The 27711-nt window shown below is 49.1% G+C and overlaps 1 protein-coding gene across 1 annotated transcript in view; it reads right to left on the reverse strand.

Annotated features, from left to right (window-relative positions):
* DNAH8 (dynein axonemal heavy chain 8) overlaps positions 1-27711 on the reverse strand; it is a 13985216-nt gene that overhangs the window by 3077651 nt on the left and 10879854 nt on the right. Inside the window, exon 69 of the mRNA XM_085610239.1 lies at positions 26523-26690. Within this exon, the coding sequence (XP_085466365.1) occupies positions 26523-26690 (168 nt within the window). The remainder of the gene's footprint in view (positions 1-26522; positions 26691-27711) is intronic.

Raw genomic sequence — 27711 nt, forward strand, 5'->3', positions numbered from 1 at the left:
TGCAAAGTAGCTTTATGTATGGGCTCGAAAGGTGGACTCATGAGTTTAGAAAGAACCAGGTTTAGCTCCCAAGGAGGCGAGGGAGGCCTTACTGGGGGGTAAACCTTTTTGAGCCCCTGCAAAAAATCTTTTACCACTTGAAGTTTAAAGAATGAATGCTGAGATGGAGAGCGCCTATAGGCCGTAATGGCCGCTAGGTGAACTTTGATGGAGGAAAATTTCAATCCTACCCTGGCTAAGTGAAGAAGATAAGGTAAAATCACTTCCTCTTGACATTTCGTAGGGTTATACTGATGTTGAATACACCATACATAAAATCTCTTCCACTTACAGAAATAAGAGTGTCTTGTAGAAGGCCTCCTAGCTTCCTTCAATATGGTCATGCATTCCTGAGGAAGATTTAGATGGCCATACTGGAGGACTTCAGGAGCCATGCTGTTAAGCTCAGCGAGGGAAGGCTGGGATGGTAAATCCTCCCCTGCATCTTGGTTAGTAAGTCCGGCCTGCACGGCAGACGCTTGTGTGGGTGGATCGACATGTGGAGGAGATCCGGGTACTACCACTGCCTCGGCCAGTCCGGTGCTATTAGGATCATCTTGGTGGTCGAGTGTTGCAGCTTGGTTACCACTTTCGGGATTAGCGGAAGAGGAGGAAAAGCGTAAACAAATTTCATTGACCAATCGATCAAAAGGGCATTCCCCAGAGACCCTGGCCGATGGTATCTTGAGGCGACGCCTCGGCATTTTGTGTTGTTTTCGTCCGCGAAGAGGTCTATTTGCGGACGGCCCCAATCCTCGAAAATGTCCTCTAGCACCTCTTCGTTGAGTACCCAGTCCTCTGGATCTTGAAAATGGCAACTGAGTAAGTCCGCTTTGACGTTGAGCTCTCCTGGCAGGTGCACCACCTTTATGGAAATGTTCCTTGCTAGGATCCAGTGTAGGAGAGTAGGGTCTGCTTTCTATGTTCACCGCCACTTTTTGCTTTTGCTTCACTGGTTTTCGACTTAGATGTGGCTGTGGGCCTGCTAATCAGACCCACAGCCCAGCTGTTCTCTCTCTAAATTCACTATGCACTTTAGGTACATAACCCAATTGGTAAGGATCACCATTTTGGACCCTGTACTGTGTACCTTAGGTACCCAGGGCATAGGTGTACCCTAGACCTACCAGGGGCTGCAGCATGTATTATGCCACCCCTGGCTGGCCTTCCATTATGACACATCTGGATGATCACTCAGCTGGGGCAAGGTCGTGTAATCACCCCTTGCTTAGGTGTAGTATTCCTATACCTACCTTATATATAGACACATGGGTAACCTATCAGTCACTCCTATAGCAGTCCTTAACAATCCTGAAGGCAGAGTGCTTGGTAACATGTGAGATGGTGCTCTAGCATGAGCTGAGCCTGTCTGCAGCTTTCGGAACCATGTCCTTATAGCTGTTCTATGATATCGCCTACCATATACACTTAAAGTGCCTTATAATCCTCGCGGTTATGGTAACTATGGTTTGGCTTTATCAAAACATGTCGTGTAAGGTGTCTAACACTTTGGAATACTACCCCCACACCATTTCTGGCAGTGAGGATAGTATTCCTCTCTTCTAGAGGGAGAAAACATGTTGAAGACCTACTACCCGGTTAAAGTTAACCAGAGCCCCAGCATCACAAAATGGATGCTGCTGCCACAGACACGAGTCTGACCTCCTGCTGCTGGGAGACCTTCCAGTGAGGGAGGCTTGGACAATAGGTTTCCTGCCTTGGGAGGTGCGAGCACCACCCTAGACAGGCCTTAGTGTATTGGGGCAGGGAGGGATGAATGAAACGAGACACTGCCTGGCACACACAAGGTGTCCCATGCATAGTCCAGTTCATACCGGTGCTGGGGCACTCCAGCACCAGTCCTGGCGCAAAACTGGACAAAGGGATGGGGGTGTAACCACCCCCCTCCCTGGCCCCACCCATAGGAGGGACCTAGCAGGTAACCCAGGCCCCCAGTTTAGTATAAGAGTGGGAGCTGAGTCCCTAGGACTTTGGATTATCCTGATAAACTGAACTTGAACAGAAACTCTGGACCTTCGACATTCGACTACGGAAGAAGACTGAAGAATCTCCCTTGTGGCCAAGGAGTGACCACCCTGTGCAAACAGGCAGCATCAAGCGACCTGCCATTTGCTTTGCTCAACGTTCTATGAGGAACCGACTGCAGAGCCCGACCAGCGCCTTGACTTCCAGACTTCTCTGACCCTGATCCACATCCACAGCAAAGCTGAGATCCGTGGAGGCGATGAGAGACATGGGACCGGCTACCTGGGAAAATTGGCGACTTGCTTCCAGCGCAGCTTCCGAGGCATCCTCGAAGTTGTGCTCTGGGGATTGAGAAGCCCCAACCCCTAGCACCATCTGCACTGAAGATCAGCCTTCCACACTCCACGAGTTCTGCGTGGGGCCCTTCTGCATTTTCCTGCTCGATGCGTCTGTCCGGTTGCTTGCCCGTTGGCTAGTAGCCTTTGTGACGACAAACCTTGAACTTTCTACCGCTGGTTTGGCTTCTCCAGACCGGCCCTTGCTTCCCTGCAAAAGAGAAGCACCTCAGACCTTCCTGGTCTGCAACAGAAGCAAATCCTTCATTCTGGGTGGGTTGCGCTTGCCAAGGCTTGTTGTGTCCCAGCTCGACATCGACGATGCCGACAGCAAGAGCCCTTGTGGTACAGCTCGACTCCTGGTTCTGGTCATCCTCGACGCCTCCTGGTACACGTGGCTGCTGCAACAAGCTTCACCTCTTCACCTGCATCTTCACGACATCGCCTGGTTCCTTCCTGGTTCCTTCCCGGCTCCTGGCTGTTGACCTAGACTCTGTCCCCTCTGCTTGCAGGTATCCTCCTTCCTGATTCCATCCTTGGAATCCACCGGACACTCTTCACTGACTGCCTGTCAGCAACTTTCTTCAGGCATCCATAGGAGTCAACGACGAAACCCGACGCAAGTTCACACCTATGCACCCGCAGCCCGTGGGCTAGGTAACTTGAGTACTCCGGTGCTCACAGGGGTATTGACTATTCAAGTGTCTAGTTTCCAAGTCTCTAACTCCTAGTTCCTTCCGAAGTGTCCTAAAACTCTTAATTTCTAAATACTACTATTTCTATCGACTTTAACGCATTACGCGTGAGTGTTTCCACTCTGCACCTGAATCCCGTGGGCCTCCCACTGCCTAGCAACTGATAGGATAGTGTAGCCCCAGCGTTTCCCTAGGCCTAGGCCTAACCTGTATTCGTGACAGTGGTTCTTATACCACTTACTTAGTATATGGTTTGCGTGGCCCCTAGGGCCTAACTGTATTACTTACCTGTGTGACTTATGTATGCTTAAATAAGACTGTATTGTACTTACCTCGAATCTCATAAAGAGTGCTGAGGGTATTTTGACTAGAATAAATACATTCTATTTTTATAATATATCTGTTGTGGTGTCCTTTCATTTGGTATTCAAGGGGTTGCAAATGGTATAACAGCTGGCTTCACATGCCATACAGAGTTTAGCTTAAGACTGCTCTTGTCCATGCTACCACTAGGATAGCTGGTCTATAAGGTTGACTTTACAGCCAATCACCATAAGGGTTGTTTGGACTGATACAAGGTGTACACTAGAACTAGTGACATCATATATCAGGCCAACTTCTCACATCCAGTGCCACAGGGATTGAGCCTCCAGCGAGAGTGTCCTGGAACGAGTACCCCCCTGTTTGTTCAGGTAGTACATTGTGGTGGTATTGTCCGTTTGTACTAAAATGGAACTCGTCCTGATTGAGGGGAAAAACGCTTTGAGGGCTAGATGGACTGCCCTGAGCTCTAGCATGTTGATGTGATACAGCTGCTCGCTGCTGGACCAAAGCCCCTGAGTCTGCAGAGATCCCAGATGCGCACCCCAACCTTGCAGTGATGCGTCGGTGATCAACGTTTGTGATGGAGGTTCCTGATGAAAAGGAATTCCCACCTGTAGTTTGATTGGCTTCAACCACCACTTGATTGACTGTCTGGCCATTGACGAAAGACAGAGTTTGTCCTCCCACAGGGAAGTCTTTTGGTCCCATTTGTCTTCCAGATCTTGTTGGAGAGGACGCATCCGCAACCTGGCGTTGGCCACTAGGAAAATGCAAGATGCCATGGCCCCTAGCAGAGATGATATCTGTTGTGCTGCAGACAGACTGTTGGCTATAACATGCCTGCCTTTTTGAGCAAGGGATAACTGTCTCTCCTCCGAAGGAAACACTTTTCCTACTTCGGAATTTATAATTGCTCCCAGGTAGTGTATCCTTTGCGTTGGTGTGAAGGTGGATTTCTTGTAGTTCACCCGGAGCCCCAATCGGTCACACAGATTCAGGCAGCGTGTCAGCTGTGAGCTTACACTCTGGGGCGATGGACCTTTTAGTAACCAATCGTCTAGATAGGGATAGACTAAGACTCCTGCGCGCCTCAGGGCAGCCGCTACCACCGCCATGCATTTTGTGAACACTTGAGGAGCTGATTTCAGGCCAAATGGTAGAACCTTGAACTGGTAGTGGGAGGTTCCTACTACGAATCTTAGAAATTTCCGATGACGCTGGTAGATGGGAACATGAAAATACGCGTCTTGCAGGTCCAGCGAACACATCCAATCGCCTCGACGGAGATGTGGATATATTTGGTGAAGCGCAAGCATGCAAAACTTCTCCTTTTTGATATGCTTGTTGAGTGTTCGTAAGTCCAAGATGGGTCTGAACTCTGCTTTTGTATTTCTCTTTTGAATTAGAAAATATCTGGAGTAGACTCCTCTCCCTCTCTGCGCCCTCGGAACCCTTTCTATGGCCGATTTGAGCAGAAGGTACGCCACCTCTTCTCTTAGCATCTTGAGTTGATGAGATTAATGTACAGGGTGGATCGATGGAGGGGGACTCCGGAAACGAAGCGAGTATCCATGTCGCAGTATATTTAGAACCCACTTGTCTTTGGTGATGTTTTGCCACTCTCGAAGATGTCGTGAAATACTTCCTCCCACCGGAGCGGTGGACGGCATTGGAGGAAGCGATTGCTCATTGCTTGCCTTGAGCCTTGTTTCCGCTGTTGGACTGGCGGTTGTTTCCACGTCCTCTAGATGATCTGCGGGACTGAAATTGCTGCTTTTTCTGCTCTTGCTGGTCTTGATTTTTCTGCCAGGGAGGGGTTTGAACCCTCTGTTGGTAGCTACGCCTGTCGGTTCCCCTACGACGACGGAATTCCTTTCTTTTCTCTAGCCCCACGGCTTTCATGGTCTCGAGCTCTGACTTCATGCGAGCCATCTCGTCATCCGTATGTGAACTGAAAAGCGAACTCCCAGAAAAAGGCAGATTTAAAATTCTGGCTTGTGCTTCAGGTTTCAGAGCCGTCAGTCTTAGCCAAGAAGATCTTCTGGCGGAAATACCATGGGCATATGAGTGAGCTGCCAGCGTTGCCCCATCTGCTGCCGCACTTATGACTTGATTAGAGACCAGACTGCCCTCCTGTAAGATCTCCTCAAAGTCCTTTCTGTCCTCCAGGTGAACTTTTTCTATGAATCTTTGAAGAGAGTCCCAAAGTGATCTGTCGTAGCACCCCAAGAGCGCTGAGGCACTGGCAACTTTCAGACTGGAGGCCGCCGACCCACATACTCTTCTTCCCCAAGAGTCTTGCGTCTTGCTTTCCTTATCCGGCGGCACTGTGGATGACAAAGCCACTGAGTGGGTTTTCCTGGCAGCCGCAGTGATCACACAGTCCGGCGGAGGGTCCGCCTTGAGAAACAGAGGATCCTCCGGGGCGGGACGATATTTTTTAAGTATTCGCGCCGGAGCTGATTTGATAGTAGCTGGCGTGCGGAAGATATCCATGACTGGTTTAAGCAACCCAGGGACCAGAGGCAACAGTGGACGAGACGCCGTTCTTTCGTGAAGGGTCTCAAAGATGACAGAGGAAGTGGTTTCCTGAACAGGCATTGGAATGTTCAACTTTGCCGCTCCTCTGCACAAAACATCTTGAAAGGTGCTGATGTCATCCACTGGAGAAACTCGAGATGGTGGCGTACCTGAGAGTGTGGGAGAGTAATCTCTTCTGGACGAATGACTTGACGAAGAGGATGTAGGAGACCTATGCCGTCTTCTCTCCCATCTCACTGACTCTCTTCTGCGAGAGGTGGCCCTCGATCGTCTCCTGGGCGAACGTGAGCGCCGTTCATACTCCCTTCCCCGAGAGTGGGAACTTGCTGGTCGTGAAGGCTGGGCCAGATTCCTCAATCTTGTTAAGGAAATGCTTACTGCATGTGCCATAGAAGTGTCCTGAGGCAGTACTCTGGTGGGGCTTCGTCTCAGAGTATGACCCTCTTCCTGCCTTAATGGTGTCGTTGACGCTCTCACTTGAGGGCTCATTTGACAAGGTTGCTCTACTGGTGAAGGAGCTGGAGATAAATTCATCACCTCTGGTGATCTGGATCTTGAAAGAGACAAAGGAGATTCTGATCCTGCTGAGGCTGAAGGTGAGATTGAAATAGGCCGAGACCCAGAGGCTGAACCATGCTCCGATGTTGTATATATCAGCCTATGTGGAGACTTGCGCCTCGACACTGGTCTGAACGTCGATTGGATTTTTGACGTCTCGTGATACTCCCCCGTGGAGGACTGTCTCGACGGCAATAGGCCTATCGACGGAGATCTGGACTTCGACGCCGAGTGGATAACCGGCAATGTGTCCTGCCTCGACGCCGAGAGCCTTGTCGTCGACGGAGGACTTATCCTGGACGGAGGCCTAGAACCCAACGGGGAACTTCGCCTCGATGTCGGTATCTTCGCCGACGTCATGTAGACCTTTGACGACGGAGGCGCCTGCCTCGACATCGATTCCGACGGAGGCGTCCGCCTGAGGAAATTCGATTTTCAATCACGATCGCATTGAGCCGCCATTTTGTGCTCCGCCGCCATTTTGTGTTGCCCTCACTCAGGCAGCACGACGAACGAAGTCTTTTCTGCTTTTCCTGCAATATTGTGTCAAAATAGCCTTGTGCCTCTGTTTACAAAGCTGGTGTTAGAGAATGGCCGAGTACACTAATCCCTGTCTGGTTTTTCTGATCCCTGTCTTAACTATCTGTTGGTTCACACTATTCTCTTCTGACTTTATCTCATCTTCTGGCCTTCGCTGTCCTCCGCTCGTATTCTCTCATTTCACAACTGTCCTCCAAAACAGACAAACGTATCTCGCCACCTGCAAGCCAGTTACAGACATGTTAATACCTTAATCTGTGGGAGGGGTGGCAAACACAGTTGGAGGAGAGGCTTCTTCGAGTTACTCAATACTTTTGTTTTCCGACTTTTTCTATTGGCTCTGACTTTCCTTCGGGCTATTCCTACTGGTTTTTCATGTATGTTTTAGGTGTGTCCTTCGTTAATATATATGTCACCTATGTACTATAAAAGATTGTGCGCCACGGAGTGAAGTGGCAGTCTCCTGAGAACATACCGTGTGTACTTCTAGGACAACTGTACTAGCTGCAGCTAATAAAATCTGATCTTTTACGCCGACAGAGTGTCCCCGTGTCTCTGTTAGCTGAAGCAGGAGAACCCAGGAGATTAAGGCGTACCCTGCGCCGCCAGGCCCAATTGGTTCTGGTTCTTCACGCCTCAACGTCGATTCATGCTCCGACGACGATCTTCGTCTCGACGTTGGCAATGTCTTCGACAACGATCGCCTCTCTCTCAACGGATGATTCAAGTCTCGACGTCGATGATCTCCCATGATCTCTTGACGACGATCTTCGCCTCGACGTCGCTGTAGATTTCGTCGTCGACCGCCTGCGTTCTTTTGACGTCGACTTTTGTCTTGATGTTGACTTCGACGTCGAACGATGATGTCTCTCCTTCGACGCCGATCGATGTTTTCTCGACATCGAACGATGATGTCTCTCCTTCAACGCCGATCGATGTTTTCTCGACATCGAAGTTGTCGACGACGAACAAATGCGTTTCGCTGCCAGATCTTGTGTTGACGTAGATTTCCTTTTGGAAGCATGACTCTCCCTGGACTCCTCACCTCTCAACGACGATCCCGCCGCTGGAGTCTTCGACGCCGTGCCCGACGCCAATGGAGAAAACATAGGGATCAGCTGCTTCGACGTCGACCGTTCAGAAAGGCCATAAAGCCTAATTCTCTCCCTTTCTTTCAAAGTCCTCTTTGAAAGGTCCTTACAATGACGACAGGAAGCAGGAGAGTGTGTGTCCGACTGTCCTGTAGACAGATGATACACACATCGTGAGTATCTGAAGAAGCCTTCTTTTTGCCACAGGATGGACAGGGCATGAACAAGGAAGGCATTTTTCTGACAGAAAAGTTCTGAAATCTTGTCAGAAAAAACAGGAAATCTGCTTCACCAACAGGATATATTAAGATGAAGCAAAAAAATTCACTAGAAAACTAGCAATTCTTGACTAGAAAGCCAAAAATGAAGAGAGCTGAATTCCAAGGTCCTGACTGAAGGAGCCGGAAAGAACAACTGACCTAACTGTCACCCCTGAGGCATGACGGGATACTGGGGTCAGAGCTGCCTTAAAGGCACGGTGACTGTTTTTACCTGTACAAGGCTTTTCAGTCTCTATGGTATTGTATTGCAATGCAGCCTGCAGGCTAACAATGTTTTGTGGATCTGTGTTGGGCACAGTGTTTTCTTTTCTTTATCATGAGTTTGACCTCATTAAAAAAAGAAAAAAAAGAAAAGAGTTTTTAGATGCATTATTATACCTATAGTGTTTGTTGGATATTTATATCTACATTGTCTAGCCTACTATGGGGGCTGCATTGACTTGGAAAAAATAATATATGTTTATACATATACAGAGCTGTATATATATGTGTTTTTCATATATAATTTTTATTATTTCCGGGGTCCCCGCACATGGGCGGGAATATTCAGTGCTTATGACTATTGATGAGGATACCCTGGAAGAGAAATCAGGCTTCTCCGAGACCGGCCAAACTGACAGAGAAATTAACTTTGTTTTTCATTTCTGTTTGAGGACTGACTAGAGAACATGCTGAACATTTAACACAACAGAGATCATCCCAAAGGCATAAATTTACTATGGAGCCACATTCAGGACTGGGAGCCAGGGTCCCACTTCTACTCCGACGGCAGAGGGGGTGCTGTTATGCCCCTGCCAAACCCTAAATAGTCACTGGTCATTTGTGCACATTGTTATTACAGCCTATCTTACACTCTGTGTTATACAATTTGAAAATAATGACATGCATATTCATAGTGCTGCAAGAGGCTGGGACTTCGTAGCACTTCAAATACATGTCACTAATCTCCAATGCATCAACCAGGGTTCAATTCTGTGTCAGTGATGTTACAAACGTGCAGCTGCAGAGATTGCATTAACCAGCTGAGCTTCCACAACTGAACAGAGTGCATTTCCCACCTGCTAGTTTAAATTGCATTTCTGTTCTTGATTTAAAGTGTGTACATTTTATTTTCTATGCAGTTACCTGCAGGTTAAAGGCCAGCAAAACAGTTTCTAAATATTTATTTTTAGCCGCGTTGCTGACCCTATCCCCATTGAAGTCGGCATAGCTTCCCATTCTTTCTTATGACCCACTAGTGAAAATACACTGTTCGGGCTATACTGCGCTTTTTGAACAACACTTAAGTCTCCCTCTTGGGTCTTTTCCCCACTGACTCCAACACCTGTTGTGCGTTCCGAACAGACGCCATCCTTCACTCTGGGTTTAGCAACCTGAGAAGAAAATGGACCAGAAATAAAGACACTGAACTAAGGAGGTCAGGTTTGTATACCTATTGAACCAAATATATGTTGAGGTACGACCAGGGCTTTAAGTGGGATGAAAAAACTGAAGGGTCTCTCAAAGGGGCATGGCCAATGTAATTAAGGGCGTGATTTAAAAACACTTAGGGGCAGATTTATGTTTCCTGGCGCATCCCTGCAAATCAGCAAGGATGCGCCAGGAATGATGCGTCACGCAAGTTTACCCTTGCGCCACACATGATGCGCCGCATTTACAATGCGGCGCATCATGGCGCAGGAATAAACAGATGCGTGACGCATCCGATGGCGTAAGGTTGGCGCAGTGCAAGCGCGACGCAACTCCAGCACTGTTCCAACCTACCCTATCCCTAACATGGTGCGTCAAGCCTTACGCCTGCTTCAAGCAGGCGCAGGGTTTTGGCGCATCAGCGTTGGGAAAGTGACTCAGTCAAATCTTATAGATTTGACTGAGTCACTTTTCAGGGGCGTTCCTGCGACGGAACGCCCCCCCCTCTGTCGACACGGCCACGTGAAACCTGACGCAGGTTTTACGTGGCGCAGGGCTTTACATCGTGACGCATCTACATAGATGCGTCACGATGTAAATATGGCGCAACGTGGCGCAGGGTTTACACCGCCGCTGCGTCACAAAAGTGACGCAACGGCGGCGTAAAAGTGGCGCATCTCCAATATAGATCTGCCCCTAAATCTAAAAATCTGTGCTGAGCATTGTGTGCCTCCCGACTTGTATTTTGCTGTTTCTGTCATTGTATCTAAATATGAAACAACACATAACATCATACCTACGACAAGTCAGAACTATTGGCTTTGTCAATGGTTGTTAGTTGCATTAGATAAATAAGCAGCAACTATGGCTTGTATATTATATTGAAAACGCTTCCACTAAAAGCCCTGGTGACACCACGACAATGCTGCTGCTCCTGAGTTTCAAAATGAGAAGGGAAATCCAGAGGAAATGACTCTCTTGAAAGGATTTCCCTTCCCCTACTAGGTTCACATGGCATGACTTAACAAGTGAGAAGTGAGCAGTGTGAGCACCGCGCAGGTGCCAGCTATCACTGCAGTCCAGAAAAACACAACCTGCTTCTGCCAGGGCACAAAACAGAGCCCGATAGAGACCCGTTTCGAGGCCCCTTTTAAAAAAAAACGCCGGTGCTCAGACCAGATAAGACCCGGCCCACTTAAAGCCCCGTGTACGACAGAAGATCAAAAGATGGACTTCAAAAGTAGAAACACTCAGAAAACAAAGTATCAAGTCAATGGAGCGTTGGGCTGAGCGTGGAGGAGCCTGCTTGAAGAGATAAGTGGTGGGAGGAGCCGATCCAAAGCTTTCTGGCACGGGGGCAAATTAAACCTCCTGAACTTGTGGTCAGTACAGTGTTAGTCATTATAGCCTATGGCATTTGGGTTTCCACAGACCTGAGTGCGCCGTGGGCTAGCCGACGAGTCTTGCAGCACGCAGCATTGGCAAGATCCTGCGACCTTCACTGGCCAATGAATGCTGTTGGCTGCCTAATGACACCATTTAACTGCGACCCGGCAGGCCGCTACAATAACGTAACATAACTGCCGCTCTCTGCGCCTCTCTGACTGTAAACTTCACTTTGCAACTGGAGACACAAGTGAGTTCCACCTCCAGCCCAGCAGCAGAGCTCAGCTGTGATAAGGCACGACCGACACTCCTGACCAAATAATTTGTGATGAAATCTTAACTTCTTATGCAGTCCCACACTCTGTCTGCCTCAGCGCCCATAGTGTTAAGGAGGCGCTATAAATGCGTGACTACACATATTAATGTGGTGAAGCGGACCACCACATTAAAATGCGTTAGTCTAACGCCTGATTCGTGGTGCCTGGCAGGGCTGTTCACATGTTCTGCCTGCTGTATATGTTGCACTCTGCCTATAGGGCTTGGCAGGCCTGCCAGCAGGCCCGGTTCTAAAGGTTGGGCAGGGTGCGCCAGGCCCACCCAAACATGAGCCTAGGCCCTCGAGGTGAATCTGCCACCAATGTACAGCAACAATAAAAAAAAATCAGATAACTAGTGATTTATGATCCTGCTGCAGAGCAACCATTTGTCTGTTGGTAGTTTTTAAATGCAGACAAACTGAATTTTATGGGAATAGCTCAGTGGGTTACTGCCTTTGTCACAGATATCCTTGTGTTACTTGCAGTTCAGAAGTTACTATCCTAACATAAGACAGTGACCTATGAACTGCCATTAAAGAGCTGCATACAAACTTCACTTTTTTGTGTTGTGATATAGTTAGAACTTCTCCAGTCTTTCATTGTTCTAATGTTGCTAAAAAGAGTTTGTTTGGCAGTTATACATTTTTATCAGTAAAGCCAACCCCCAACCACTGGAGTGCTTCTCCAGACCAAACCTTCGTAAAATATATTGCCCACTTGTATGGATGACATGTGATTTCCAAACCATTAATCCTCAGTGGCTTATATGACATTCCCCGTAGACTGATTTATTGTCTCTGTATAACGTGTGCTGTTATGTAAAGTACTGTGACACGCTACACTGATATGAGTAGCACTATACAACAAACAAAATGGATATGAGAGAGGGGCAACAGAGAGATGAGGGGCATTGGTGGAGGGTGGCAGTGAGGAAATCTGAGGAGGAGGTCAAGGGGAGGGAGGGAGCTACGGAGAGATGAGGGGCGCTGGTGGTGGGTGGCAGTGAGGGAATCCGAGGAGGAGGTCACCGGGTGGGGGTGGAGCTACGGAGAGATGAGGGGCACTGGTGGAGGGCGGCAGTGAGGGAGTCAGAGGAGGTGGTCATGGGGTGGGGGGAACTACAGAGAGATGAGGGGCACTAGTGGAGGGTGGCAGTGAGGGAAACCGAGGAGGAGGTCACAGGGTGGGGTGGCGACTACAGAGAGATGAGGGGTTCTAGTGGAGGGTGGCAGTGAGGGAATCCGAGGAGGTGGTCATGGGCTGGGGGTGGAGCTACGCAGAGATGAGGGGCACTAGTGGAGGGTAGCAGTGAGGGAAGCCGAGGAGGTCACAAGGTGGGGGGGGAACTGAAGAGAGATGAGGGGTTCTAGTGGAGGGTGGCAGTGAGGGAATCCGAGGAGGAGGTTACGGGGTTGGGGTGGAACTACAGAGAGATGAGGGGAACTAGTGGAGGATGGCAGTGAGGGAAGTCGAGGAGGAGGTCATGGGGTGGGGGGGAACTACAGTGAGGCGAGGGGCACTAATGGAGGGTGGTAGTGAGGGAATCCGATGAGGGGGTCATGGGGTGGGGGGAACTACAGAGAGATGAGGGGCGACTGGTGGAAGGTGGCAGTGAGGGAATCTGAGGAGGAGGTCATGGGGTGGGGGGATCTACGGAGAGATGAGGGGCACTAGTGTAGGGTGGTAGTTAGGGAGTCTAAGGAGGAGGCCATGAGGGGGAGGGGCTACAGAGAGATGAAGGGCAATGTTGGAGGGTGGTAGTTAAGTTATCTACAGAGAAAGAGGTCATTGGTGGGGCACCAAAAAAGACTTCCACACCAGCACTAAAGCCGGCTGTGAGAAGTTGGCCTGATGTATGATGTCACTAGTTATAGTGTACACCTTATATCAGTCCAAATACCCTTATGGTGATTGGTTGTAAAGTCAACCTTATAGACCAGCTATCCTAGTGGTAGCATGGACAAGAGCAGTCTTAGGCTAAACTCTGAATGGCATGTGAAGCCAGCTGTGATACCATATATAATCCCTTGAATACCAAATGAAAGGACACCACAACAGATATATATATATAAAATAAAGTGTATTTATTCTAAGCAACCCTCAGCACTCTTTATGAGATTAGAGGTAAGTACAACACAGTCTTATTTATGCATACATTAAGTCACACAGGTAAGTAATACAGTTAGGCCCTAGGGGCCACGCAAACCATATACTAAGTAAGTGGTATAAGGACCACTGTCACGGAAATAGAATAGGCCTAGGCCTAGGGAATCGCTGGGGCTACACTACACTAGCGTTAGTTAGGAAGTGGGAGGCCCACGGGATTCGTGTGCAGAGTGGAAACACTCACGCGTAATGCGTAAAAGTCAATAGCAATAGTACAGTTTAGAAAACGGTAGATTTAGGACACTTCCGGAGTAGCTAGGAAGTTGAGACTTGAAAACTAGACACTAGGATAGTCACTATCCTGATGAGCACCGGAGTACCCAAGTTACCTAGCCCACAGGCTGCGGGTGCATAGGGGTGAAGATGCGTCGTTTTCGTCGTCGACTCCTATGGATGCCTGAAGAAAGATGCTGACAGGCAGTCAGTGAAGAGTGTCCGGTGGATCCCAAGGCTGGGATCTAGAAGAGAAGAAACCTGCAAGCAGAAGGGACAGAGTCAAGGTCACTAGCCAGTGACCATGTGGAACCAGGAAGGAACCAGGCGATGTCGTGAAGATTGCAGGTGAAGGTGAAGCTTGTCGCTGCAGCCAGGAGGACCAGGAAGCGTCGAGGACGACCAGAACCAGGAGGCGAGCTGTCCCACGAAGGCTCTTGCTGTCGGCGGCGTCGAAGTTGGACTAGGACTCACCAAGCCTTGGCAAGCGGAACCCACGAAGAACGAAGGACTTGCTTCTGGTGCAGACCAGGAAGGTCTGGGGTGCTTCTTCTTTGCAGAGAAGCGGGAGCCAGTCTGGAGGAGCCAAACCAGCGCAGAAGATTTCAGGGTGCGTCGTCACAGAGGCCACTAGCCAGCGGGCAAGCAACCGGACAGACGCGGCAAGCAGGAAAATGCTGAAGGGCCCCACGCAGGACTCGTGGAGTGTGGGGGGCTGATCTTCGGTGCAGATGGTGCTTGGGGTTGGGGCTTCTCAATCCCCGGTGCACAACTTCGAGGGTACCTCAGAAGCTGCGCTGTAAGTTACTAGCCACTTTTTCCAGGTAGCCAGTCCCACGTCGCTCGTCGCCTCCACGGATCTCAGCTCTGCTGCAGATGTGGATGAGGGTCGGAGAAGTCTGGAAGTCAAGGCTCTGGTCGGGCTCTGCAGTCGGTTCCTCGTAGAACGGTCGCAAAGCAAAGGGTAGTCTCTTGATGGTGCCTGTTTGCACAGGGTAGCCACTCCTTGGCTACAAGGGAGATTCTTCAGTCTTCTTCTTTCGTCGAATGTCGAAGGTCCAGAGTTTCTGTTCAGTTTTGCAGGTTCAGGATAATCTAAAGTCTTGAGGCCCAACTCCCACTCTTATACTAATCTGGGGGGCTGGGATACCTGCTAGGTCACGCTTTATGGGTGGGACCTGGGAGGGGGTGGTTACACCCACTTCCCTTTGTCCAGTTTCGCGCCAGAGCTGGGGCTGGAGTGCCCCAGTGCCGGTTTGAACTGGACTATGCAAGGAACACCTTGTGTGCCCCAGGCATGTCTCATTCCTTTCAGCCCACCCTGCCCCAATACACTAAAGGCTGTCTGGGGAGGTGCTAGCACCTCCCCAAGCAGGAAACCTATTGTCCAAGCCTCCCTTGCCAGGATCACTCCCAGCAGCAGGGGGTCAGACTCGTGTCTGTGGCAGCAGCATCCATTTTGTGATGCTGAGGCTTTGGTTAGAGTTAAACAGCAAAGTAGGATTTTAACATGTCTCTCCCTCTAGAAGGGAGGAATAATATCCTCATCACCAGAAATGGTATGGGGGTATTATTCCAAAGTGTTAGACACCTTACACGACATGTTTTGATAAAGCCAAACCATAGTTACCATAACCGTTTAAGATTATAAGGCACTTTAAGAGTATATGGTAGGCTATATCATAGAACAGCTATAAGGACATGGTTCCGAAAGCTGCAGACAGGCTCAGCTCATGCTAGAGCACCATCTCACATGTTACCAAGCACTCTGCCTCCAGGATTGTTAAGGCCTGCCATAGGAGTGACTGATAGGTACACATGTGTCTATATATAAGGGCAGATATAGGCATACTATATCTAAGCAAGGGGTGATTACACGACCTTGCCCCAGCTGAGTGATCAGCCAGTTGTGTCTGATTGGAAGGCCAGACCAGGGGTGGCATAATACATGCTGCAGCCCCTGGGAGGCCTAGGGTACACCTATGCCCTGGGTACCTAGGGTACACTGTACAGGGTCCAATAAGGTGATCCTTACCAATTGGGAATGTACCTAGGGTACATGGAGTCCATTTTAAAGAGAGAGCAGACAGCCTGAGACCCTGAATGGCAGGATCTCAGGCCAACTAAGTCGAAAAACCAGCTAGACACTAGGCAAAAAGTTGGGGGTAACCGTAGTCAGATATCCACCTTCCTACACAACCCCCCCCCCCCAAACGAAAGGAGATAAGGCTGGCCTTTACAAGGTAAGCCTCTATTGCCTAAGTGGCCATATAAGGAAGAACCAGCACTGGCATGGTACCCCCTGTCTCATGGTCCAATAAGCAATCCCTCATCCTAAAGGTATCATAGGGTCTCCACCATAGGGAATCTCTACCTTGGGTGTGTCTTTGCAAAGTAAAAGGCTGGTGTTGAGATGGAGTACTGAAGTGAGTGTCCTCAAAGTGAGGCCTCAGCTTCCTCCAATCATTCTCCACCATGGATGCCTTTCTTTCTTTAACTGAGTTGCACTGTGCTCCCAGGGTCAGCCTCTGGCTACCTAAAGCTGGAGGCTGGGTCCCTTTTGTGGGCTTACTGGGGGGACAGGTCAGGTTTGGGGCCCTAAGGTCCCATGTTTGCCTGTGCCCAACAGAATCCCTCTGGGGGAGGTCCCTAACTACCTGTAAAGGGGATCCCTCAGGAATGTTTTTACCCATCACCTGGCTAGGGCTACTAGCCAGGCAATCCTCATTCTTTTGATTGGGGGGTTCTTGTGGACAGGGGCCCTCTGGGGGTCCACTGGCCTCCCTGCCCTCTGCAGCCCTGGGCTGACTGAGGCAGGGTAGAGAGAGGCAGGCTACCTGCACCAGACTGGGTCCCACCTTGGAAGGGGCCACTGACATCAGAGGCTCTGCCAGGCCAGGCCTGGCTACCTCTGGGGCAGTTCCTTCACAAGGGGTGAGGTCAGATCCCTGAGGAGGCTGACCTTTTCCTAATGTCTGGGGAGAGGGAGACTTTTCTTCCTCCCCACTACTCTCTGTTTGTGTGGAGTGATCCATAGTTTCAGGCTTCACTACACCTAAGTCAGTCTGAGTATGGGCTGAGACCATTACAGCCTTGCCAACCTTTTCAGGAAGGCACTCAGTTTGTGTTTGAGCTGTGACTGTCACAGCTCTGCCAATCTCTACAGGGAAGTCTGTCTTTGCCTGGGCTGTGGCTACCACTGCCCTTCCAACCTTTTCAGGGAGGAAATCTACTTGGACAGGGGTTGTGGCTGGCACAACCCCACTACCCTTTTGTGAAAGGCCTACCATTTTAGAATGGGTGTCTTGTTCAACTTCAGCCCAAGCTGAGAGTTCTAAGTCATTCCCCAGTAAGCAGTCCACAGGCAAGGTTGGAGACACTGCCACCCTTTTAGGGCCAGTGACCCCTCCCCAGCTGAGACATACCTCTGCCATGGGGTGACTGTTCTGTTTGCCATCAATGTTAGTTACCTGGTATGAGAAACCAGGCAAAAGCTGCTCAGAGGGAACTAGCCTATGGGCCACCATAGTGATGCTAGCTCCAGTGTCTCTGTAGGCCTCAGCTTTTCTACCATTGATGTAGGGTTCCTGTCTGTACCTACCCAAAGTGTTGGGACAGGCAGTGAAGTTGGCAAACCCCATGCCACCATCACAGACAAGAGTAGCTGCTGTAGGGGAATTGGCTAAGCCAGGATCCCCCTGTGTTCCCCAAGAAAACCCAACCAAATTTTTGGGGGCACTCCCACCACCTGGGGGATTACTGCTGACAGTAATAGGTGGTGTGACAGGAGTAGTTGGAGGAACAGTTTTGTTTTTAGCCTGTGGGCAACTGCTGTCAGTTTTCCAATGCCCAGGTGTTTTACACACATGGCAGTAAGGCTTTTTAACTGTGGTAGAGGAGGGAGCTTGGGACCCACCACCCTGTGTGGAGTTTTGGGGCCTTGAGGAAGATTTCTCTTTTGTTTTATCCCCACCCTTCTCTTGAGGCTTGGTGGTATCTTTCTTTTGGTCACCACCCTGATTTTTAGGCCTAATCCTGGTCCTGACCCATTTATCTGCCCTCTTTCCCAATTCTTGGGGAGAGGTCAAATCTGAGTCTACCAGGTGTTGATGGAGAAGCTGGTTCTGACAATTACTAAGGATCTGCTCCCTCATAATCAAGTTGTACAATCCTGTATAGTCCTGCACCTTGCTGCCAGTTAACCAACCTTCCAAAGCCTTAGTGGCACAATCCACAAAATCAGACCAGTCCTGTGTCTGTGTCTTCTGGGTGTCTCTGAACAACAACCTATATTGCTCAGTGGTTAAGCCAAACCCATCTATCAGAGCACTCTTCAGGACTTTGTAATTGTTAGCATCCTCATCACTGACTGTGAGGAGCTTGTCTCTACCTTTGTCAGAAAAGGAGAGCCACAAGATAGCTGCCCACTGACTCTGGGGTACCTGCTGTACTTTGCAGGCCCTCTCCAAAGCAGTCATCCATTTGTGGATGTCATCCACATTCTGATATGGGGGGACTATCTTGCTTAGGTTTCTATGGTCATAAGACCTATCCCTATCTCTAGGAATGTTGCTGCCACCAGTGGGTTCTGACCCACTTAACTTTTGTTCTCTAGCCAGAGCAAGCTTCTCTTTGGCAAGGGCAAGTTCTTCCCTCTGAATCCTCAGATTAGCTTCCCTCATTCTGGCTTCATGCTCCTTTCTCTCATGGGAAGTCATTCCCCTGTGAGAGGAAGCATTAGAGATGTTAGAGACCTGGGAGTGGATGGATTCCCTTGAAGGGGATCTGTCCCTCCTGCTTCTCTGTGTAAGCCTACTTGGGGGTCTGTAAGGGGGGACCCCATGCAAACTCCCATGTAAGCTTAGGTTAGCCTGGCTAAGTCTTCCTACTTGGCCCTGGCTGTCTACCTCTTCATCTGAAGTCTCCTCTGACTCCTCTGTGGTGGGTAGACCCTCCTCTGTACCCAGGGTACCTGCCTGAGATGCCCTAATAATGTCATACTCCTCTAGGAGTTGTCTTAACTGAAGGAGGGTAGGGTTTGCACCCTGTTTTATTCCTCTGGAGGTACACAAGTGTCTCATCTCCTGGAATGTTAAGGTATCATATCTAGAGGGGGTCTTTTGCAGACCTGATCCTCCTGAGGGAGCATCTACTTGATCTCCTCTCAGAGACATGATCTAGTGAGGGTGTGGTGTGTGCACCTACCTACACTAGTTGTATCTACTAAACCTCTCTAGTAGTTGTAGTCAGGGTGTGTTACTCCCTTCAACCTACAACTACAAAGTCCAGTAGGACTTAAGTATTATAATCTATGTTATATGTACCTAGACAATATCTGTGTGATCTTTCAATTTAGTATCTCAAGATTACAATGGTATTACAACAGCAAGCTCAGATCCCAACCGCTGCTCACCAATGTGAGAAGTTGGCCTGATGTATGATGTCACTAGTTATAGTGTACACCTTATATCAGTCCAAATACCCTTATGGTGATTGGTTGTAAAGTCAACCTTATAGACCAGCTATCCTAGTGGTAGCATGGACAAGAGCAGTCTTAGGCTAAACTCTGAATGGCATGTGAAGCCAGCTGTGATACCATATATAATCCCTTGAATACCAAATGAAAGGACACCACAACAGATATATATATAAAATAAAGTGTATTTATTCTAAGCAACCCTCAGCACTCTTTATGAGATTAGAGGTAAGTACAACACAGTCTTATTTATGCATACATTAAGTCACACAGGTAAGTAATACAGTTAGGCCCTAGGGGCCACGCAAACCATATACTAAGTAAGTGGTATAAGGACCACTGTCACGGAAATAGAATAGGCCTAGGCCTAGGGAATCACTGGGGCTACACTACACTAGCGTTAGTTAGGAAGTGGGAGGCCCACGGGATTCGTGTGCAGAGTGGAAACACTCACGCGTAATGCGTAAAAGTCAATAGCAATAGTACAGTTTAGAAAACGGTAGATTTAGGACACTTCCGGAGTAGCTAGGAAGTTGAGACTTGAAAACTAGACACTAGGATAGTCACTATCCTGATGAGCACCAGAGTACCCAAGTTACCTAGCCCACAGGCTGCGGGTGCATAGGGGTGAAGATGCGTCGTTTTCGTCGTCGACTCCTATGGATGCCTGAAGAAAGATGCTGACAGGCAGTCAGTGAAGAGTGTCCGGTGGATCCCAAGGCTGGGATCTAGAAGAGAAGAAACCTGCAAGCAGAAGGGACAGAGTCAAGGTCACTAGCCAGTGACCACGTGGAACCAGGAAGGAACCAGGCGATGTCGTGAAGATTGCAGGTGAAGGTGAAGCTTGTCGCTGCAGCCAGGAGGACCAGGAAGCGTCGAGGATGACCAGGACCAGGAGGCGAGCTGTCCCACGAAGGCTCTTGCTGTCGGCGGCGTCGAAGTTGGACTAGGACTCACCAAGCCTTGGCAAGCGGAACCCACGAAGAACGAAGGACTTGCTTCTGGTGCAGACCAGGAAGGTCTGGGGTGCTTCTTCTTTGCAGAGAAGCGGGAGCCAGTCTGGAGGAGCCAAACCAGCGCAGAAGATTTCAGGGTGCGTCGTCACAGAGGCCACTAGCCAGCGGGCAAGCAACCGGACAGACGCGGCAAGCAGGAAAATGCTGAAGGGCCCCACGCAGGACTCGTGGAGTGTGGGGGGCTGATCTTCGGTGCAGATGGTGCTTGGGGTTGGGGCTTCTCAATCCCCGGTGCACAACTTCGAGGGTACCTCAGAAGCTGCGCTGTAAGTTACTAGCCACTTTTTCCAGGTAGCCGGTCCCACGTCGCTCGTCGCCTCCACGGATCTCAGCTCTGCTGCAGATGTGGATGAGGGTCGGAGAAGTCTGGAAGTCAAGGCTCTGGTCGGGCTCTGCAGTCGGTTCCTCGTAGAACGGTCGCAAAGCAAAGGGTAGTCTCTTGATGGTGCCTGTTTGCACAGGGTAGCCACTCCTTGGCTACAAGGGAGATTCTTCAGTCTTCTTCTTTCGTCGAATGTCGAAGGTCCAGAGTTTCTGTTCAGTTTTGCAGGTTCAGGATAATCTAAAGTCTTGAGGCCCAACTCCCACTCTTATACTAATCTGGGGGGCTGGGATACCTGCTAGGTCACGCTTTATGGGTGGGACCTGGGAGGGGGTGGTTACACCCACTTCCCTTTGTCCAGTTTCGCGCCAGAGCTGGGGCTGGAGTGCCCCAGCGCCGGTTTGAACTGGACTATGCAAGGAACACCTTGTGTGCCCCAGGCATGTCTCATTCCTTTCAGCCCACCCTGCCCCAATACACTAAAGGCTGTCTGGGGAGGTGCTAGCACCTCCCCAAGCAGGAAACCTATTGTCCAAGCCTCCCTTGCCAGGATCACTCCCAGCAGCAGGGGGTCAGACTCGTGTCTGTGGCAGCAGCATCCATTTTGTGATGCTGAGGCTTTGGTTAGAGTTAAACAGCAAAGTAGGATTTTAACATGTCTCTCCCTCTAGAAGGGAGGAATAATATCCTCATCACCAGAAATGGTATGGGGGTATTATTCCAAAGTGTTAGACACCTTACACGACATGTTTTGATAAAGCCAAACCATAGTTACCATAACCGTTTAAGATTATAAGGCACTTTAAGAGTATATGGTAGGCTATATCATAGAACAGCTATAAGGACATGGTTCCGAAAGCTGCAGACAGGCTCAGCTCATGCTAGAGCACCATCTCACATGTTACCAAGCACTCTGCCTCCAGGATTGTTAAGGCCTGCCATAGGAGTGACTGATAGGTACACATGTGTCTATATATAAGGGCAGATATAGGCATACTATATCTAAGCAAGGGGTGATTACACGACCTTGCCCCAGCTGAGTGATCAGCCAGTTGTGTCTGATTGGAAGGCCAGACCAGGGGTGGCATAATACATGCTGCAGCCCCTGGGAGGCCTAGGGTACACCTATGCCCTGGGTACCTAGGGTACACTGTACAGGGTCCAATAAGGTGATCCTTACCAATTGGGAATGTACCTAGGGTACATGGAGTCCATTTTAAAGAGAGAGCAGACAGCCTGAGACCCTGAATGGCAGGATCTCAGGCCAACTAAGTCGAAAAACCAGCTAGACACTAGGCAAAAAGTTGGGGGTAACCATAGTCAGATATCCACCTTCCTACACCGGCCCTGTCATGGCCTTTCTGTTTTTGTTTATTTAATTAACAGTCAGGTGATTAGGACAACTGTGGAGCATACTTTAAAGTGCGTGCTAATTCCATGTACTGCTATATTCAATGTTTTAAGTTTGAAGGTGATTTTACTATTGTTTTCTACTGGGAATAATGAAAGTGGAACTGAATGGTGGCTGATATTGGGCTGGGGCCCAAGGTCAGCTGTGAGATAAAGGGAAATGGAGAGGGGTGGTAGAAAAGTGGATAATCAAGCCTGTAAGGGAGCGCACTGCAGAATCAGGGGTCAGGTGGAGATAGTAATGAAGAGGGTTTCTCCCTGAAGGCTCGCACAGAGGGAGCCCGAGTAGTGTCACTTGTCTGATACTCCCATCTTAGAAACCTCCTCTTCCCATCAAAGGGACATTACATGGAAAAAAACACTTTTTGAGAGTGATAACATTTAGAAAGAGACTTGGAAAAGAGTGCGTTTTACTGGGTCTTGTAAGACTAAGGGGAGATAAAGGAGGGCCCAGAAGCAGGCCTGGCTAGATATATAAGCGATAAATCGGGCCAGCAGTGGGCAAACAGAATGCACCCTTGGCCCACCCAAATAAAAATTCCTGGAGCCGGGCTTGCCTGGCAGAGGGGAGACTTACACACATGTCCGGGGGAACCGCTGACTTTGCCACCGATTTCAATGGCAAAGTTGGGCTGGCAGTCTGCAGTGGTTGACTGGGGGATTTGTTTACTCGGAGGACCTCCACGCTGGCACAATCAGTGCTACAAGCGCTGGGGTACTCAGCTAACTAACACGCCCTGGGTACCAGGGTCCTATTTGCTAGGGGCTTATAGCTTAGTTAACCATTTCCCATTGGGTACAGCTAATTCAAGATAAACTTTAGGGTCAGCGCACAGGCACTGAGGTCAGGTTAGCTGGTCTCAGTGCACTTTGAGTCAAAAAAACAGCAGCATCAGTCAAAAAACGTGTGGGTAATCATACAAAAAGAGGCATTTCCTTACATGCATGGTGGAGAGACTGCCTGCGAACTTTGTAAATGACTTACAAACAGGCAGGCATTTATAAACACATTGCCAGGAACTACCATCACAGCAGTTCCTGCCAATGCATATTACTTTGGGGCCGATTCCGATCTCGGTCGGAAGGGCACCGAATCGGGTTCGGCCGGAAAAACTACGAGCCGTACGCGTGTTTTCCGGCCGACTTGTACAACCGTACGAGTGAGCAAGTACGATGCGAACTATATGAAATTCACCGACCGAGTCTTTTCCGGGTCCGAACCGCTCCATACGTCCCGGTCGGAAGCTAACCGTGGCGTGCAATGTATGTGATTTACAACCGAGCCAGTACGATACACGCGTCGGACAGCCTGTGCGAGCTGGAGTGTCTGGCTCGCAAAAGCTCCCGGAGTCGGACTTTGGAGATCCGTGTCGGACCCCCTGACACCCGCAGCCCTACGACTCGGACACAGGGGGAGACATATGGGTCTCCCCAACACAGGCATGTACGGTGCGGGTGGCACCGACGCGCACCCACTGTAGGGGGTGCACTTGTTCGAGACGTACCCATTCAGTCAATGGGAGCCCATGTACGCGTCGTACGACTGGCTCTCATTGACTTCTATGGGAGTCCGACCGAACCGAGTCCGACAGCATACGTGCGCATCGTACTCGCTCGGTCGGACTGTAGGGGTCCGGCTCGGTCGGAAAACACTCCGGATCCGACTCGGTCGGAGTGCTTTCCGACCCGGATCGGAATCGGCCCCTTTGTGTTATGGGGCTGTGTCAGCAGAACGCAAACCTGCAGCACAGAGTATTTTTTTTCTTTACAGCAAGAAAATCCCGAAATGGGATTTTCTTGTTGTAAAGAAAAAAAGAATGCTTCCCTCTCTGTGAGGCTTTTCTACCATATCTGGGGGAGCATTATTATGATTTTACTGTCCCTCAATGACATGGTTTGCCTACATGTCCACCAGTCTAAATTGGGCAGACAGACATGTAGCCATTTCTCAGACGGCCCTTGGGGGTCTCCACCGTGGCTAAAACTATCATCTGCCTGAAATTAAATTGGGAGGGTGGACCACTATGTTGGCGGGGCGAAACAGAGTTCTCTTCCTGCCATCATATAAATCTGGCCCTAAGTCTGAATGTAGGAAGCTTCACTGCAACGTCATCCAGCAGCTCCTCGACAATGATGCCTCCTACTCGGACACTGCTAGTTGCTTTACCCCCCTGAACTTTACCTTCACACAGATTTTTCTTGAAAAATTCTTCTAAGTCATATGGTAAGGAGAGAACGGGCCGAATCCACTTTGTGTATCAGAACTATGATCCATTGCAGTCAGACATAACTTTTGACTTTGCTCTAGTCTTGCACGACTAGGGGGCCGATTCCGATCCTGGAGAAATATTCCCCGTACGAATCGTATCCGGATTTTTTTACGTACGAATCGTACAAGTCCCGTACAAACTTGCAAGTACGATTCGTATGTAAAAAACACCATACGAATCGCATTGGGAATATACCCCGACACGTCCTCAGGTCGGAAAAAGTGTCCGACACGTCCCCGGACGGTTTTACGTACGACTCGGTAAACCGACGTCCGAACGCGCAAATACGATCCGTCCCGTCCGTCCGAATCCACAACCGTATGGTAAAAACACCGTACGGAGCGAACCTCCATAGCAACCATGGAGACGTCCAAACATGTGCCCGCATACGCGCCGAACACCCCCCCATGTCCGCGCCGTACCCCCAGCCCCCCCTATGTCCTCGACGTACCCGCACTCCACCCGTGTATGTCCGCGACGTACCCACACCCCACCCGTGTATGTGCGGTGCGAACCCCCACCCCACCCCCGTATGTACGGTGCGGACCCCCACCCCCGTATGTACGGTGCGGACCCCCACCCCACCCCCGTATGTACGGGGTTCGCACCGTACATACGGGGGTGGGGTGAGGGTCCGCACCGTACATACGGGGGTGGGGGTTCGCACCGTACATACCGGGGTTGGGGTTCGCACCGTACATACGGGGGTGGGGTGGGGGTCCGCACCGTACATACGGGGGTGGGGGTTCGCACCGTACATACGGGGGTGGGGGTTCGCACCGGACATACGGGGGTGGGGTGGGGGTTCGCACCAGACATACACGGGTGGGGGTTCGCACCGTACATATGGGGGTGGGGTGGGGGTTCGCACCGGACATACACGGGTGGGGTGCGGGTACGTCGTGGACATACACGGGTGGGGTGCGGGTACGTCGCGGACATACACGGGTGGGGTGCGGGTACGTCGCGGACATACGGGGGGGCTGGGGGGGTGTTCGGCGCGTACCGGGCCCCCTTTTCCTCACGCTTCGCGGCGTACTTAGCTTTTCCGGCACTTTTTGAGTGCCGTAAAAATATAGCCGTCCGGAGTGCTGTCGGTACGAATCGTACTTGCTGGTACGTAAAAAGCTGCCTGACTCCGTCCGCATGTTGCGTACGCGCCGTCCCGGATCACATTTGTATGTGTTTTTGTGTCGGTCGGTGTTTTGTACGAATCGTACGGAAATGGTGTTTCCGTATGAATCGTACTTACATGTTTGTATGGTGTTTTTACCGGGTACGAGTCGGACGGAGAAAACGCTCCGATCGACAGTTCGTACCCGGTTTCTCCAGGATCGGAATCGGCCCCGTAGATGTTTACGATTGGCACTTTGATCTTTTCGGTGCTATTTTACACTTTAAACTTTAAAAAATCATAATTCCGGTTCTACTAATTGGATGTTTGTCGTTTTGGTGTCAAATAATTTATTAAAATGTACTCTATGTTTCTAAATTAGTGTGGAATTTGTCTTGTGTTGTATTCTCCCTTTATTACTGTTTAAGTGCTGCATAAATGCTTTACACATTAACTTTAATTTAAGCCCGACTGCATTTGTGTCAAGCTACCAGAGAGTTAGGCACAGGTTAATTTAGTGACTTTTTGTGCTTCACCCTGACAAGAATTGTCGCTGTAGATTGAGTAGGGTTTCACTTCCATCAATCAACATCCCCAATTTCTCACAGTCAGTTATTGGCGCAATTGCATTATAGGTATGGAAGCAAAAGTCTCCATTTCCTTTAGAATACATTGTTAGGGTGGCGCTGTCAGTCCAATGTACTTTATTATGACTGATTTGGATAATTAGATTGTTTTCCAAAAAGAAAAGAGAAACTATATTGGCTCTTGTTGCAATGTTTTTATGTTTAAATTACCTTTTGACATTTTAAAATATGCTATGTATTTTAAAATATATGTTGCATGACACAGCACTTGCTTGGAGAATGTCTTCCGATTATGACCCTATAGACATTCCTATGATGGAGCACGTCGAAAATGGCAGTTACTTACATTGCATTTGGATATTCATATGCACACTGATTTTTACACAGACCTATTGCTTCTGATATCGTGTACCTGTTATATTGAAGCAAACAAAGGTCCACCTACTTTCAGTGACTCTCCCCAAGATGGTTTTACACAAGGTCTCTCTGGGTCCATAGTGACAGGGTCCAGTCTCTTCTGAAATAATATTAGACAGCAATCCATTATTCTCATGATGAGATGTGGTGGTTTTGCAAGTTTTCGTACTGTAGAGATATCTGCTGGTTTGATTGTCTGTAATATAAAATATATATCTGTTATTATAACAAAGTAATAAAATGGGTTAGATATGAGCATTTGTAACAAAGAAATGAAGGAAGTAACAGATTTTAGACTTAAATAGTCTATTGATTTCCGCAAAGTTTGCTCTCACTGCAAACATAAATCATTTTAAACTTCACTCCTTCATTCCTCAATGCATTCATTTCAGTAGTCTGTTAAGCACCTTACGTTCATTTTGGTATTTAGAATTAGTAAAGAGCCCTGATGCAGGGGCAAAGGAATGCCACTGAAGGAAAAAGAGCCCAGGTCAATTTATATTAATCTCCACATCTACTGTAATGCTGATTCATACGCTTATAAAAAGGAAATATTACATGCAAATCTAATTCTGCATCAAACATATCTTCTCTGGTCATTCACACAGAATATTCAAGCTTGTGGTGCCATCCAGGTGAAAAACTGTATTTTCTTAAACGCCGTGTACCCATTATTGGGCTTAATTTTTTCATATTCTTTCTTTACCCTATAATATTACATAGGGCAGCACAGCAGCATGAAAACTATGCGGCTAGAAAGAATCAAAACTCTATGCTCAGTAACAAAGCACATGATGAAAAAAATCAGTCAGACAGACTTAAAACACATGTAAGTGAACTGCCCTTTCAAAAGAACCAACAACGCCCATAGCCAAGTATGCCTTGTACTGGAAGCTGCAAAAAGAACAATTGATGGATAGAATGCAGAACAATGTCATACATTCACCCCAGTACAGATATCTGGGCCTAAATCCATCGTTTTTTTGCTCACCATGCCATTTCAGATTGGACTCAGCCATGTGCAAATCAGTCTTGACCCTGCGCCCAATGAGAACACACCAGCCCTGTTGGAAACCGGGCAACCGGGTTAGCAGTCACCAGGTTCCCAGGACAGTGGTAGCTTGGCTCGAGCGGTTGGGGGTCAGGCACTGTGTTAAGCGTACGTCACACCCTCACAATAACCATGCGTTCATCCGTTCCAAAAACGACACTACACC

Source organism: Triturus cristatus, chromosome 6, assembly GCF_964204655.1.
Source record: "Triturus cristatus chromosome 6, aTriCri1.1, whole genome shotgun sequence".
In the NCBI taxonomy this organism is placed as follows: domain Eukaryota; kingdom Metazoa; phylum Chordata; class Amphibia; order Caudata; family Salamandridae; genus Triturus; species Triturus cristatus.